This window comes from Perognathus longimembris, chromosome 17 (genome assembly GCF_023159225.1).
Source record: "Perognathus longimembris pacificus isolate PPM17 chromosome 17, ASM2315922v1, whole genome shotgun sequence".
NCBI classification, from domain to species: domain Eukaryota; kingdom Metazoa; phylum Chordata; class Mammalia; order Rodentia; family Heteromyidae; genus Perognathus; species Perognathus longimembris.
Genome location: NC_063177.1, coordinates 2,068,200 through 2,085,814, shown reverse-complemented (window position 1 = coordinate 2,085,814; position 17,615 = coordinate 2,068,200). Strand labels below are relative to the sequence as shown.

At 39.8% G+C, this 17,615-nt stretch overlaps 1 protein-coding gene across 1 annotated transcript in view; it reads right to left on the bottom strand.

The window, feature by feature from the left end:
- The window catches only part of Dnah9 (dynein axonemal heavy chain 9), a 349,492-nt gene that overhangs the window by 277,232 nt on the left and 54,645 nt on the right, over positions 1-17,615 (bottom strand). Inside the window, 3 exon segments of the mRNA XM_048365947.1 lie at positions 4,728-5,152; positions 5,244-5,440; positions 10,783-10,918. Coding sequence (XP_048221904.1) covers positions 4,728-5,152; positions 5,244-5,440; positions 10,783-10,918 — 758 coding nt within the window.

Below are 17,615 nucleotides of genomic sequence, written 5' to 3'. Positions count from 1 at the left end.
TATTCTAAAACTTTTATGAGAGAATATAGGAGGAAGTCAGTAGGATCTTGGACACAAATTATTTAACGGTAACATAGGGAAAATGATACATTTGGCTACCTTGAAATTAAGCATTGTTCATCAAAGTACTTTCATCCCTAAATATCTATGGGGGAGATTAGTTCTATAGATACCTAAATCCACAGATACTAAGTTCTTATATAAGATAGTATTTGAATAAACACTCTGCTACTTTCCTATATACTTCAAGTCATTTCTCTAGATTATTTGTTATTATCTAGTACATGTAGACAGTTGTAGTGATAGGTTTAGGGAATAATAACAAGGAATTAAAAATAATTTTTTGATCTGTGGTTGGTCGAATCTCCAGGAGCCAAATCAATTGTGAATATGGAAGATCATCCACCACCAGTGGAGTGTGGCCAAGGCAGGCCACAAACTGGGAAATGATTGGGTGGCTGTAATAAATCCAACTGGGAAAGGCCCAGATAGAGACTATGGGACTCCTAAATATCAAAAAGGGGGAAAAAATTCAATAGAAAACTAAGTGAAAGTTATGAATTGGCACAGAAAAGGAAATATATTCCCCCAAAGACATTAAAAAAAGATGAAGCACCTTATTGAGTAATTAGAGCAATGCCAAGCATTCATCTGGTTGAGATTCCACAAAAACCCCACTGAAGTTGCACTCTCAGCACTGTCACCCTGGGGAAGTTTTACGACACACTCCAGCCACACCAAAACCTTAGCAAGAAGGTAGTAAGTCCCTGAGTACATAAAAGAGTTGGACTTTCTAAAGCTGAGACAGCTTATCCATTGTCACAGGTGTGAATTGTGTATACAGCTTCAAATGCAGGCAGTTTGACAGATTTGCTGGTGAACTGGTGAGTTTGTTCTGAGGTTATGACTTCTCCATGGTGAGAAACAAGGGTATTAAGAGTTTGAAGTTTGCTGGGGCTGGGGATATGGCCTAGTGGCAAGAGTGCCTGCCTCATATACATGAGGCCCTGGGTTCGATTCCCCAGCACCACATATACAGAAAATGGCCAGAAGTGGCGCTGTGGCTCAAGTGGCAGAGTGCTAGCCTTGAGCAAAAAAAAGAAGCCAGGGACAGTGCTCAGGCCCCTGAGTCCAAGCCCCAGGACTGGCCAAAAAAAAAAAAAAAAGAGTTTGAAGTTTGAATGGAATGAGGAGTTAGGAGTCTAAGAGATTGTAAACTTTCAGGGAAATATAGAGGAGCTATTGTGTTTGTAAATGTGTAATTTGTGTTTGTAATTTGTGTTTGTAAATTGAATGTGAGCCTGGTCGGAAAAGTGGTTTGCTTTTACTTCAGCAGCAGTGAATTACTCAGAGGCAGAAAGGGAACATTGGGATTAAACAGAGTCAGGGATTTGCAAAGTGGGGCTGGGAAGGAACAGGGAGATAGCATGACAAACATTCGTTTGAAGGCATGAAGTCAATGGGATGGAAATCCTGATATGGCTGAAGAATTCTGGATGGCAGACCTGGCAAGTAAGTGAGATGGAAAGATACCAGGTGCAGTCAGGGAATGGAATGCTTATACCAGAGCTTCTGGAGGGAGAGTAATTACTTCCTCATCCCTCTCCTCCATTGAAGTAGCAATTACAGTGCAGTGTGAAGGGGCATTGGAGGGAAGAGGTGAGCCAAACAGGGCAGGTATGATGGAGATGCTGTGGGGATGTTAGGTCACTGATGGTAATCAGAGGTAGAAGAATGGAAAAGAAAGATTGAAAGCCAGCTGAGAAGCCCCTGGGATGACAAAGGATGACTAGCTGCAGCAATGACCAAATGGTGGTTGGTACTGCCTGACAGGAGTTGCTTCAATAGTAGTAGTCTTGCTGATTGTGAGGAAGCATAGCAGTGAAATGGTCTTGGAGCAGATACCTTCCCCACCCTATGTCTGATAGCTGGAGGGACACAGAAGAGTCAGCCTCCCCTTGGGAGAGCTGGAATTATACTTGGACCCTCGGAGGACAGCCAGGTTCCAATTAGGGCAAAGCAGTATTGAGACAAAGATAAGATCCCTGGGTCTAGTGAAAGGCACAGGGAGACCTGGAAGGCCTTTGAGGGTGGAAGGCAGAGGCGGGGGCTGAGTCAGATCAAGGCAGCAAGAGCTGAATGGAGAAGAAAGGCTAGGTGATAAAGAATGCTGAATTTCTGGCAGTTGGCTGAAGTAGGTAAGATGTAAGTCAAGATGGGGTTCCCCCTGACTACTGAGGGAAGGTAGAAATCCCATCATTGGGATTTTCATTTTTCTTACTAGTTTTACTTAATTTACTTAATATATTTAGTTAATTGTGTGCTCTAGCACACAATGGAACACTATCGTAAAGTATAGCAAAGTAACCACTTAATGGAATCACTGTTTCAATGTTGAAGCTGCAAGGCTCTTATAAGAATTGTATGAGGGCTGCAGGCCTGGCTCTAGAGTGCCTGCCTAGCAAGCACAAAGCCCTGTGTTCAATACCAGTACCAACCAATCAACAAACCAGAATACAGTTGTACTGTCTTTTCTTAGTGATGTGGAAACAGAGGTCCAAAGGCAAACACTCCTGCTTTTTATCTGTTCTGTCATATGCTTATTCTGTTATATCAACTGTCACACCCGTGGAAGCCTTACCTGGTAGACAGCTATGGTATCTGCTGTCACTATGCTTTGCATCCACCAACTGTTATGTTGTTTTGTTTCTGTAAGTGTGTGTGTGTGTGTGTGTGTGTGTGCATGCGCATGTGCGTGTGTGTTCGTGTATGTGCCAGAACTTGGACTGTGAGCTCTGAGCCTGGGCATGATTCTTTGTCTCTTTTGCCCAAGGCTAGTGTTCCACTTCCAGCTTGTTGCTGGTTAATTGCAAATAAGAGTTGCCCAGACTTTCCTTCCCAGCCTGATTTCGAACTGCCATCCTCAGATCTCAGCCTCCAGAACAGTGAGGACTGCAGGCATGAACCACTGTTGCCCAGCTCCACCGAGTGTTTTTGATCCTTTCCCATCTGAGGGTCTCATAGAAACAAAGGGACCATACACACAAAGATCTAGCCACTCCTTGAGGTGGCCATGCCTAACCTTCAAGCATACCTTTTGTGTAAAAACCAACCAATCCAGAACCCAGACACCTCCTATATATTTTTCTCACACACTAGGCCACTGTTCTGTCTCCATCAATGCAGGGCCAGATCCCAGACAAGGGACAATCCTTAGGCTCCAGAGCTCACCAAAATGTTCAAATTCACCAATCCTAGGTCATCTTTCACTGCCTTACTGATTCCTTGCCACAGAAACCATGATAAAGACTATTTGTCTCTTCTCCCTGCTCAAAGACACAAGTGCATCCTTGTGTGACCTGCTGCTGTTCCCTTGAGAACTGTAAGAACTTTGATGGCAGCCAGTCCCCACTGTGGTGGCCTTGCCATTACCTAAATAATAACAAAAGCTGCATTTCAAAACATGCCTGTGGCCTTGGATGACAGACCTACTGATGGAGGACCACAGAGCAGCTGTTCCTCCCAAAACACTTCAGCAGTAATAGTCATTTATTACTCCCTTACTGCCCACAACACAGCATAGCTTGTCTCTGGGTTTCTCAGAGGGTAGAAGCTTCCCTGAAATGTAGAAGGCCCTGTTTATTTTTAAGTATTGTTTTTGGTAGTACTGGGGTTTGAACATAAGGCCTTGTGCTTGGGCCATGTCTCTAATCCTGCTTTGTGGATGGTTGTTTTGGAGATGACATCTGGAGAACTTTTCTGCCTAAGCAGTCCTTCACATCTCAGCCTTTTAGGTATCTAGCATTACAGGCATGAATCATTGGTGGCAGGCTGGGAAGTCGCATTGAAATAATGTTTATGATATTTTCCTGGGGTTTTCTACAGTAATAGAGGATCATCTTTCTAAAGTCTCTTGTTTTGTTTTTTGATAGAGACTCTTGGTTTTACCATTCCCCTTTTGCTCACAATTCTAGACCATACAGTGGGGCATTGAGCAATATCAGTACCAAGTCAAGGAAAGGATTCAGGTTGGCTTCCTGCCATGCCATTGGTCACACAATGGCCAATTGCTGTATTCCTGTTCCCCCTCTCCCCAAATCTGAGGTAGACTTAGAGGTTGAAATTCTGCCTATGACAGATGTCTGGAGTCAATGCTAAGGCATGGTGATTAGGGAACAGCTGACCCCTAATCCTTCATTCAGAGGACAGTGCTCTATATTAGAAAGCACAGTGCTGGACTGAGTACCTAGGATCTGGGGGTCAGACAGAAGTTCATATCTGGATGGAAGCATGGCTAGAGTGGCCTGGGAAGGCACACAGGAGCCTGGGGTGCACAGCTGGCTGGATCCTCTAAAGCAGGGAGTAAGTGATGAGAAATAAAATCTAAGAGCCCTATTAGACCCCTTCTGTTTCCAAGGCTTAAAGAAATTTCACAGTTATAAAGGTAAAAGGAGGTTGGATCTGTGATTATTGCTTTTTACATTATTTACCACTTACTGGGTATCTTTCATGTACTGGGTACCAGGTGGAAAATAAAACAGAGGTCATTATCTGATGAACAAAGGCTGGGTAGAAGTTACTATGATTGTCCAAAACTCTTGAATCTCCATCAGTTGTTTTTAACTTTCATTAACCAATGAACCCATGAGCAGGGAGGAGGGGGAGGAGGACAGGTGTGGTCTTAAGCAGTCTGGGATGCTGACAGAAACCTAGGACAGCTGTGTTACCTGTTAGTGACATAGTCAACGAGATGCTGTTTGAACATGAGGCTCCATCTCTTAATGATATTCAGCAGAGATGCCTTCAAGGGGCGCACATCAATTTTCATCCAGCCATCCAATACCTTGAAAGGCTCCAGGCTGCACACCTCTTCATAGAGCTTCTCATAGGAGTCGATCTGCACTTTAAAGTGCTGGAGGAGGGGTGGGTTCTCAGGGATGCCATCTTCTGCATGGGCTTCTATTTCTTCAGGGGTCAGGACATGTCCATACAGCAGAAACTGGCCTAGAATCTCCTTCCTGTCCTCCACATAGAGGTAGGAATACTGGCTGAAGGTACTGCAGTAGTTACAGCAGAGTGTCATCATGCTCTTCACCCTTCCCATGAGCGTGCTCCGCATGTCAGCCAAAGCAGTCATGTTCTCCAGGTCAACCTAGGCAAGAGCAATGCACATCAGGCAGGTTATACCAGTGGCAGGAAGGATATTTCTGTTATTGGAGGGTAGCTGGTGTGGTAGCCAGTACCTGATAGTGAGAAGAGCTGTTGTGTGAAGAAAGACGTGGTACCAGAGATGACATTTCAAAAATGCAGGCAACCAGACCCTCAACAATATCATGGAGGCCGCCTTTCACTCCAGACTCCAGAGATGGATAGAAAATTAACTCTGGGGAGACAAGACTGAGTTGCACTTCAAATATTGGGGTGAGTCTGGCCATACTCTCTGAAAAACAAGGACAGTAAGGCAACAAAATGACGAATGAGGGAAACAGGAAACAGGGTGCCATTTTTTCAAAATGTCCACAGAATTTCTTTAGAGTATAGGAAAACAAACATGTAAAGTTTGCCAGAAAATGTGAAAGGACAGCTTTGTAGTATTCCTCAGTAAAGGAGCTCTTTTCATGGTACTCGAGTTTAAACTCAGGGCCTGTGAACTTAAGCCATGTCCCAAGTTCATGGGTAAAGCTGTCCTTGCTCAAGACTTCCCTTGTCCTCATAGAACAGATACTAGTGACCAACCACTCCAAATCGGTTTTCTTTCACATTAAGTGCCTCTTGGAAACTGCTGACTGCTTTGGAGAAAAGGTAGTGTGTGTGTGTGTGTGTGTGTGTGTGTGTGTGTGTGTGTGTGTGTGTGTGTGTGTGTATGGCTGGTCCTGAGGCTTGAACTCTGGACTTGGGTGCTGTCCCTAAGCTTTTAGCTCAAGGCTAGTCTTCTGCCACTTGGGCCATAGCTCTACATCCAGCTTTTTGGTGCATATTTGGATATAAGAATCTCTATTGTAATTACTTTCAACATGCCATGTGAAACTGTAGCTTCTTTTGTTGATGATTCTCTTGTATCCCCTTCCTGTGATTGTCTCCATGCTATCACTGTATCTCATGTGAGTATACTGGATACTGTATATACTGGTATTAGACCTAGGGAAGTGAAAGGGAATATCAAAATCGAGAGACAAAGGATAGAAAGACAAACGACTCCAAAAGCAACACTTGCAAAACCATTTGGAGTAAACCAACTGAACAACACATGGGGGGAGAGGGAAAGGGGGAGGAGGAGGGGGGAATGAGGGAGGAGGTAACAAATAGTAAAAGAAATGTACCCATGGCCTTACATATGAAACTGTAACCCCTCTGTATATCACTTTGACAATAAATAATTATTATTAAAATATGGCCTAGTGGTAAAGTGCCTCATATACATGAAGCCCTGGATTCGATTCCTCAGCACCATATACATAGAAAAAGCCAAAAGTGGCGTTGTGGTTCAAGTGGTAGAGTGCTAGCTTTGAGCAAAAAGAAGCCAGGGACAATGCTCAGGCCCTGAGTCCAAGTCCCATGATGAGCAAAAAACAAAAACAAACAAAGAATTTCACACAATTTCCTACCTGGGCTGGCTTTGAACTGTGGTCCTCAAATTTCAGCCTCCTGAGTAGCTAGGATTACAAGCATGAGCCACCAGCACCAGGAAAAGATAATTTTAAAAAAATACAGTGCCTTAGAAGTACATATACATATTCACTTATATGTAGAAGCTAAATTTAGCTATAAACTTACAAGTCAATATGTTGGGTGGTATGCAAGTGTGTATAAATGTATTAACTGAAATATGGTAGATTCAAGAGAGAACTCAAATAGCATAATTCTTTAGAAAGGTAAAATCAAAGTTCAACAGAACTTTGGGTACTTGGAGGGGTGGAGGGGTCAAGTGGAAAGGGGTAGATGAATAAAGGGGAAGAAGGCAGGCAAGAATTCGATTTATATTCTGTGAAATTAAGAAGAGTGAGAGAAAGGGTAGGTAGGGGAGGAATGAGTGAGAATGGTGAAAGGATTGACATTGGTCAAGATGCATTGTATTTATAAACTGCTTTATAAATGTTAAATGTACCACCTCCTTGGTACAACTACTTAAAGACAATAAAAAAGTTTGGAGAAAAAAGAAATGTTTTGAGATATATATATATATATATATATATATATATACACATATATGCATATATATAGTCAAGGTGATGTACAGAGGGTTTACAGTGTATATGCATATATATATATATATATATACATATCTGTATATATTTAAAAGTAGCAGGGCACTGGTAACTCATGCTTGTAATCCTACATACTCAGGAGGATCTTGAGATCTAAGGACTGCAGTTCAAAGCCAGCTCTGGCAGGTAAGTCTATGAAACTCTTGTCTCCAATTAACCAGAAAACTAGAAGCAGTGCTGGAGCTCAAGTGGTAGAGAGCTAGTCTTGAGCAAAAGAGCTCAGGGAGGCACCCTGGCCTGGAGATCATGCTGTGACCGACCAAATAAAACCAAAAACATAGCCAGCATCTTCACAGGCTAGTCATGCAATTCCACTAGCAGCCACTAGATGCATGAGAGGATGCCTTGCCTCATTTGCACAGGCATGAGAGAGACAAGGTGTGATCCTACTCTTGCAGGTCCTTTTCTACAAACACAGAACTTATTTTAACAAACTACAGAACTTAATTCTGTAGTCCTGTTATGATAATAAACTAAAACAGTACAAATAATTCACACATTCCTAATTACTTGCTAGACCAAGTCGTCTTGCTAAATTTAAATCAAAATACAACATGAGGCACTGTGTTCCAAGTATAAGCTATAATCTTTGACCATGAGCCATTTATTTTCAGTTACTTTGTTTTAGGATCACACAAATATTTAATAAACTATTATGGGTTGGATACTGTAGGCAGAGGAAAAAGTCCATTGAGATCCACTGGCCTCTTATTTCTGAGAAATAGAGCTCTTGCTGAACATATGACCAAATTTCTCAGTCCATGTACAGTTAGATGTAGCAATAGAATTCCCTCAGCTGGGGAGCGAGGAAGAAGTGTGTTATTTACAGTCTAGGACCCTTGAGACAGTAAGTGAATCTTCTGTTTCATTTTCCCCTCCCCCAAACTAGATCAAGACATAGCCATGACCCAGTGCAACCAGAAGACACCACAGGATGGAAGACATCTACCACAAAATGGTAATGCTCACATGGAACTATTGGAGGGGGTAGAGTTTGTCCTTTAACCAACAGTGTTGATGAGAGATCATGTTATCACAGCCTAACCATCCACTCTAGCTTAATAAAAAACAACAAAAAACTGAAGGATCCTCAAAGTTATATAAAACTAGGACTTTGTCTTCAAAACTAAAGGGATCAAATGATGACTTGGTATTATGGGACTGAGGAAAGTCCCATTAAATTAACATTTAACTTAAGGAAATACAGTGTCACTAACCACATAGTAATTGTACTAATGTCATAGAATAGTATGAACATGCACACATACACAAAGTTGGGAACATAGTTCAGTGATAGAGAAATTCCTAGCACTGAAAAAAAATCCCCAAACCCACAAGCAAACAAGCAAACAAACAAACAAAAAACCCTGTAATATTAGCTTTTGTACAGTTTTATCTGCTTATCTGAAATGATTGGGACTAAAAGTGTTTCAGATACTGGACTGTTAAGACTTTGGAATATTTGCATTGACATTGGCATCCATAATCCAAAAGTATCTAAAATCCAAAACTTCTGGGGCTCAAATATTAAGCCTACAGAGCATTTTAAATTTCCCATTTAGGGAAATACAACATACATATTTTTGTGCTCATGATATGTAGTACATTACTATATTTTTTACCCTTATGAATTAATAGATAATGCATGAAAGTGGGTTGTAGGACTTAGAAGATTGTAAAGAATACGTCTGTGTTTTAAATCTATGAGACTTTTGCCCCATGAGCTGGCATGAGACCCCAATCAGTATAATGGATAAAATGTGAACATAATTTCTTACCAGGCAATAAACTTAGTTCCACAATCTTGGCAGTACATTTGGGAGGCAAAAGGAGGAAGAACATTTCTTGGTGGAGTGGGTAGCATGTACCTTGCTGCTTGTGTGTGGTTTGGACTTTCTGACACGGGAGGCCAGCTCAAGCACGGGAATGGAATGGGCCTGATCAACTCCAAGGACACAAAGATGGGAAGGCCCCTTTTCCTGCCTCCCTCAGTTAACCAGACCCTTAAAATTTGCTTTTTCCACATGAAGTCTTGCTATGTAGCCCAAACTGGCCTTGAACTGGCATGAGTAAACAGGGCTGCCTAAACCTCCAGCATCAGATGAGGTATGGCCAGTTCCCTAAGGTGGGCACTACTGGCTAGCCCTGTAAAGCCAGTTTTCCACACTTGGTGCCTATGTTCATGACCCACTGGCCTCCTTGGGTTCTCCTATCAGACTTCCTGGATTTGGAATGTCCTTGGTACCTGGTGGTAAAGATAAAGCCACATACTCTCCTCAGCCCTTCCATCCACCAAGACCCCAGGGTTACCCATTGGGGCTACACTGTGCTAAATACTGATCTATCAGTGTTTTCAACTTCAGTGTTTATGTGTGCCTCTGTTCATGGGATGATGTCTGGGCACATGTTGGTCTGTTCTGCATTTGATTTATATCCTTGACTTGGGCTTGTCTTCTTAAGTGCTCTTCTCACTTTTATCCTTTGGTTTCAAAATACTCACTTCTGGCTGCCTTATACCTGTAATCCTAGCTACCCAGGAGGCTGAGATCTGAGAATCTCAGTTCAAAGGAAGCCTGGGTATCAAAGCCCATGAAACACTTGACTCCTCAAAAGCTGGAAGTAGAGCTGTGGGTCAAACGAGACCGGACTAGCTTTGAGCAAAATAAAGCTCAGAGAAAGCACTCAGGCCTTGAGTTCAAGCCCCAGGACAAAATGAAAACAAAATAAAACAAAAGACATAAAAAAGAAAAAAAAAACAGGAAAATCACACAAATATCCACCTGTACCCTTGTGTTTTGACTCATCTTTTAATATGACTGTGGCAAACAGTTCTGTATCTTCCAGAATTTGCAAGTTTCACTTTTAGACCTTAACTCTGTACTCTTTCAACCTTATCATTTGCTAGCCAAAGCTAATCCCTGCCAGATATTTTACTTTACATGTTACCTACCATCCTTTCAAAGCCCTTATGGAATGTTTTAGTAGTTTCAAAGAATATTCATTATCTTCTTATTACTCTTTTGCCTTCTGAAAATTTCTTCTTCCTTTGCTTCTTGTCTGGCTCTTTCACATACTAAACACAACAAAATCAAACAAGAAATATTCCCCTCTGTTTTTTCCCCTTAATCTGGCTGCCACCATCCTTTGGTCTTCAGAGAGCACAGGGAGCTGGAAGGCACAGGAGGCCCCTCCCACCATGCTCCATGACTCCTCTGCCACACCTAGATTTTGATTGGATTCCCTTTCTGGTTTTTGCCTTTGCTAGAGGTCTTATGATCTTAGTCTCTTTTGTTTGTTTGTTTGTTTTTGCGCCAAATTTGTTAAGAGTCAGAAATCTTTGTTGTTTTTTTTCTTTGAACCATTTAGAAGCTCAGACTCATTGTTAGTTTACAGTGTATTGCTCACCACAGCATTGGGAGAAATGTCACAGAACATATAACTGTATTTCATTTTATCCTACCAAATGCTACTGATGGTTATTCCCAACAATAACATAGATCCATAAGTCAGTAGGTACCAGTGTTTTCCAGCAAGTACTTGAGGGAGCACTCAATGGCAAGGAAGAATCCATTAAGCAACATGTCATCAATATAGTTAACATAGGTCTTCCAGATGCTGGAGGCTGGGTCTGCTGAGAAAAGACCCAGGTTTTCCTATGAGAGAAAGAAGAAAGGATGTAAACCATGTTTGGTAGCATAGAAGGTCCAGCATAATCATCATTCATGGGAATGAAATGCACATGGAGAAAAAATGTCCCCCTATGAAAAATTTGCTATAACACATATCCTTTTAATCCATTCTGAATAGCATGTATAACCTCTAATTGAAAAGAATGTGAAATTAGTTCCATGAGGGAAAGATGGGGCTCCTCCTGTCCCTGAGGAAGGATGGTATGGTCAGGCCACCTTCTCACTTCCACCTGCTAAGGGATGCAGGGTGTTTGATTTATCAATGCTGACTGATGTGCACATCAGAGCCAAAGGCAGGGTAGGCTCAGTGAGGCAGGCTAAGAGTAGAGACACTATGATTCAGAGTTCATAAGAAATTTATGGATTAACAAACACACCAAGAATATCCTCAATAACCCTTAGGAATGTGCTGTAATGTTTTGTATGGTTGGCATTTGATAGTAACTAAAAGACTTCATCATACTGAGTAATTTAGAAAAAATGTACACATTAAAAATGGATCTCTCTCTCTTTCTCTCTCTCTCTCCTTGTATGTCTGCCTATCAGACTCTGTCTCCCACACCACTCCCTCTCCGTCTCTCTTATTCTCTTTTACCCAAAAGCAGGCCCTGATCTGGAGAATCCCCAGAATCACCATGGTAACAAATTCTGGGCTTAAAGGAAGGAGCCTAAGGCTCAGCCATGGTAAGTATAGACACCCATTTACTTTCCATCCTTTTTATAATTAAGATTTTTTATGATAGCTTTCAATGACCTGATATCTTGACAGAAGGCAGGAACCAATGTGTAGAAGTAACTTTCTTGGATGATTCACAGTCACCCTTTTAGCAAACATAACCACATTATAAATCACCCTGGATTTAAATGATCTCATGATCCTATTTTGCAGTGATGTGACTCTCAGAATTTTGAGATGGGTCACCTTTCCTTCTTAAGTAGACCTGTGGATATTTTGTCAATGACTTGAAATCCATTGTCTCATAACTCACAGTGCAGTGATGATGCACAGCTGCCTGCAAGTGACAATGTGGGCTTATCTGTTTGCGTCTATACTAAATAACAGACATATGTGACAAACTTGTGGTCCAACAGAAAAGCAGATTCAGGAAATTGATTTTTTGATTTGGCAGATAAGGACATTTATTATAAAAACAATCAACTACAACTCCTCACATCTCCCTAAGTTTGAGGAAAACAAACCCAAAATCTTGACAAACTTCAAACAGGATGAAGACAAAGGCATACCACAGCAAAAATGGGGAAAAGAGAACCCAAAGATTAATAATCTATTTAAAACAACTGGCGGAAAGCCATACATTACACCCAGGGTTAAAGGAGACACAAATTATGGCTGGTTTCTTTTGAGAAACATTGGAAGGAAGAAGATTGAAACAATGTATGCATAACAAACAGAACTTTGCTGGAATTCTGTATCAAATGAAACTATACATCAGGAACAAAAGGAAAATAGGGACATTTTTATATCAGCAGGCCCAAACTCAAGAAATACTGCAGAAATTTCTTAGACAGAAAAGAAACATCCAGCCACAGGTAGCAGCTGGATATACAGAGGAACAGGTGTGAAATTGGTGATATGTGGGTAAATGCAGACTATTCTTGATACTGTCTTAAGGTTTAATACAAAAATAACAGGGGTATTTAATATATTATTATGTTTATTATACTAATATATCACATAATAGTACAAAAGGCTTCACCCTGATCAGGGAAGGAGTTAAATAGAACTATCCTGTTACAAGTATCCTACATGTTATAAGAAAATACTAAAATGAAACTTAGAACTACTCCCCCTAGAAATGTACTGCAACAAAGCAGAGCTGAAATGCCAGTTGAGAGATTTAGATGTGATACTAAGAAATCCACAATTACTGGGAAGGAGTATATGTGGGAGATTAAAGTAACAACACAGAACTGAAGCAAATATAAAAACAAGTAGCAAAACTGTAGACTTAATCTCACTGTGCTGATAGTTACTTTAAATATAATAGCTGAAATATTCAGATTAAAAGACAGTTGTTAGGCTGAATAAATCTATTGATTACAAAGAGAAGAAATTTTAATATAAAGGAGCCAGTTAGTTGAATGTAAAATAGAAGGCAAGATATACAATGTAAAGTGTAGGAATACTGAATCAGGAGGGAAAAGTTATTTTCCAGAAAAAGAGATTTAAACCTCAGAGTATGATTAAAAATAAAATTCATTATCACGCTAGAGTCAATTCATCAGGAAATTATGTAGTTGTAAATGTGTTTATATATAATTTTTTGTGTACCAGTATTCAGGCTTGAACTCAAGCCCATGTGCGCTCAGCTTTCTTGCTTGTAACTAGCACTCTATCACTTGAGCCATGCTTCTAGTCCAGCTTTTTTCTGGTTAATTAGAGATGGAGTTTTGTAGATTTTTTTTTTCTGGGACTGGCTTCAAATCTCAATTTTCCAGGTCTTACTCTCTTGAGTAGTTAAGATAACAGGCATGAACCACTTGCCCAGCTTATTTGTGTCTACTCACAGAGTGTCAAGCACACGCTAAAATGATTAAATAGACAAATCCACAATCATATTGAAGATTTGCTACTTTAGTTTCATCAGCTAGAAGGTAACTTTGAATGAATAAACTTAAAAGTCACAAATCATCTAAAAGATTATAAAAGACTATTAATATTGCTCTGGACTAATTCCTATCTTTAAGAAACTACCCCCAGCAACATAAGATTAAACATCATTGACAAGTACCCAATAAATATTCAGTAAAGCAGATCATATTCTAGATTGTAGAATAGGTTTCAGTTGATTCTAAAAGACTGAAATCTTAAGAATCTTCTCTAATCACAGTGCAGAGCTGGGGATATGGCCTAGTGGCAAGAGTGCTTGCCTCATATACATGAGGCCCTGGGTTCAATTCCCCAGCACCACATATACAGAAAATGGCCAGAAGTGGCGCTGTGGCTCAAGCGGCTGAGTGCTAGCTTTGAGCAAAAAGAAGCCAGGGACAGTGCTCAGGCCCTGAGTCCAAGCCCAGGACTAGCCAAAAAAAAAAAAAAAAAAACAACTAATCACAGTGCAGTTAAAATGCATACCAATCTCATTCAAATCTATAGAGAGTCTAAAATACAGAGAAATTAAACAACACACTTCAAAATAACCACTGAGTTATAGAAGGAATGTGAGAGACAATACCCAGAATTATGGTGAAAATGGTCCAGATTAACTTTGTAGCTTGAAACTAAAGCACTGCCCATGAGAACTTACTATGATCAAATTCCTATGGTTAAGATGAAAGGACAAAAAAACCCACAAACCCTATATTTGGGCCTAAGGAGGCTACAAACAGGGCAGAAAATGGCCCTAAAAATTGTAATTTTTATACAGCAGGAATCAATAAATTAGAAAAGACCACAATTAGAAACCCAGGTAAGTCAAAATTTGAAAAAACAATTAATAAATGTTTTTTTAACTTTAAAAATTAAAAAAAAACTAAAAAAACTTATCAAGAAAAAAGACACAGGGCTGGGGATATAGCCTAGTGGCAAGAGTGCCTGCCTCGGATACACGAGGCCCTAGGTTCGACTCCCCAGCACCACATATACAGAAAAACGGCCAGAAGCGGCGCTGTGGCTCAAGTGGCGGAGTGCTAGCCTTGAGCGGGAAGAAACCAGGGACAGTGCTCAGGCCCTGAGTCCAAGGCCCAGGACTGGCCAAAAAAAAAATAAATAAATAAAAAAAATAAAATAAAAAAAGAAAAAAGACACAAGTTACTGACATTAGGAGTGAAGGAAGTATCTCTAGAAATAATATAGGCATATAATGATGATTGATTACAATGTTCATCAATAAGCAAACATTGAAAAAAGCAACTTGAAAAACGGATACAGGTGATATGCAGAAATCTCCCCAAGTTCCATTTTTATCTACCAAAGAAATCATCATCAAATATTTTGCCCCCAAAACAATCTGGAAACATCCTCTAATAAGTTCTATTAAACATGTAAGGTAAGAGAAAACCAGTGTTTCACAAACTATTTCAGAAAACAGAGGAAGAAATACTTCCTTATTTATTTATAAAGCTAACAGAGAGCCTGGAGATGTTGCTTAATGGTAGAGTACATGCTTATCAGGAGACCTTGGCTTCAACCCTCAGCACTAAAAGAGGGCAAGCATAATCTTGTTTGATATTTGGATAGCAGTATAATTTATCTTTCCCATCTTTTCATGGCAAGGCAGCTTGAAACTCAGGGAACTCAAGGGGCAAGGTGGCTTTTCTTTTTCTTCCCTCACTCCCATGTCTGCTCCTGTGTCTACACTCTTCACCCTTATACATCCTTCAGTTTTTCAGTCCACTAGTCTGAATTTAACTGACATGTCTTCAGATCCATGAACCCTATAGCCACCCTTCTCTTCCATGAGCCCTTCTCTTCCATGAACCCTACAGCCAACAAAATTGTGATTTGTCATCTTCTAATTTATGTGTGCACCTGAGGCTCTAGCTCTTCAAACTCTCTTCCTCTCTACCTCCATTCTACCTACACTTTAAAAATCACCCTAAAGAATACCAAATTTGAGAGACACAGGGAAAAAAAAGAGAAACAACTACAAAAGCAATACATGCAAAACTGTTTGGTGTAAGTGAACTGAACACCTCCGGGGGGGGGGGGGAAGAGAAAGGGGGGGAGGGAGGGGGTATCAGGGACAAGGTAACAAAGAGTACAAGAAATGTATCCAATGCCTAACGTATGAAACTGTAACCTCTATGTATATCAGTTTTATAATAAAAACTTAAAAATAAAAAAAATAAAAATAAATAAAAATCACCCTAAAGCTTTCTGTGATGGTGTACACATGTAGACCCAGATACTTGAAAAGCAGCTAGGAGGATTATAGTTCAAGACCCATCTGCCACACTCCACTCATCTTTCATGGCAAGACTCAGAGAAGTCAAGGGGCAAGCTAACTTTTGTTTTTCTTCCCCTCCAAAGTTAGCAAGACTGTATCTCAAAAAGCAAGGGCTGGCATGATCATGCAGGTAAAAATGCTATAATAAAAGAAGAGCTTAATGCCATTCATAAACATGTGCACAAATATCCTTTAAAATTAGCAAATCAAATTTCCTAATATATAAGAAGACAATGTAACCAAGTAGGTTTGTTTTAGAAGTACACAACAGGTTTAACATTTTAAAAAACACAGCATTTCCATTAACAGAATAAAAGAGAAAAAAATTAAAAATCATCTCAGGTAATGCATAAAAATCAAAGATAAAATCAACATCTGTTCTGAGCAAACCATTGAGGAACACTGGTAGTATCACAATTCCAGATATACTACTGAGCCATAGAAAAAACAAAAACAAACAAAGAAGAAAAGCCACACACCGTGAACTAGCACAAAAACAGACTTGAAGACTGATGGAACAGAGTAGAAGACTCAGATAAAAGTCCATGGAGTTATAGTCATCTGATTTTTACAAAGTTGCTAAAAACACACACTGAAGAAAAAAAAACAGCTGCTTTAACAAATTGTATTTGGGGAACTGCGTATTTATTTGCAGAAGAGTGAAATAGATCCAAATCGCTCACTTGTGCAAAAATCAGTTCAATGTGGTTCAAAGACCTTAATTTATGTCCCGAAACATTGAAAGTACCAGAGAAGAACACTTGATCTAGGCACAGGAAATAACTTTCTGGATAGAACTCCAATAACTGAAACAAATAAGAACAAGAATGGACAGACAGAACTGAATCAAATTAAACAGTTTCTGCAATCATGAAAATACCAGAATGAAAAGACAGTCTAAATATAGGACAAGAATCTTTGTCAGGTATTCCTTTGACAGAGAATTAATATTCAGAATATAACATTCAGAATTTAAAGAAAACAAATGAACAAAAAGCTGAACAAATCAAATCAATAAACGAGTAATTGAACAGAACCAGACAATTCTCAAAAGTAGTACAAATGGCCAATATATACAAAAATAATTGTTCAATATCTCTAGCTATGAAGGAAAATGCAAGTCAAAACAACACTGAGGTTCCATTCCATCTCAGTTAGAATGGCAATAACCAAGAAAACAAAACAATGACCACTAAAATGTGAGAAGCAAAGGAAAAAAATGTGAAAAGAAACCTGTGCATAATTGGAGGGAATATAAAGTAGTCCTTTCTTGTTAAAATTCCTCATAGAATTCCTCAACAAGCTAAAAATAGAACTACAATAGTATCTACCTATAACTCTCGTGGGAATATACCAGAAGGAAACCAAGTTAGCAGGCAATAGGGCACTGATATTTATCAATGAATTATTCACAGTAGACAAGTTATAAGACCAGTGTCGATGCTCATCAACAGATAACCAGATAAAGGAAGTATGATTCACACACACACACACACACACACATATTTTTCAGCCATAAAGAAGAACAAAATCATGTCTTTTGCAGAGAAAAAAGAATGAAACTGGAAATCAGTATGATAAACTAAATGAGTCACTTGGGAAAACAAGTAGCACTTTATTTTTCTTGTGGAAAAAAATAACATGAAAGTAGAGGAAGGTTATTTAATAAGAAGAGAGTGGGAAAAGGGGACAAAAGACAGTAATGAGAGTCAACATAACTACAGAACATTGTGTGTGTGTGAAAATGTCAT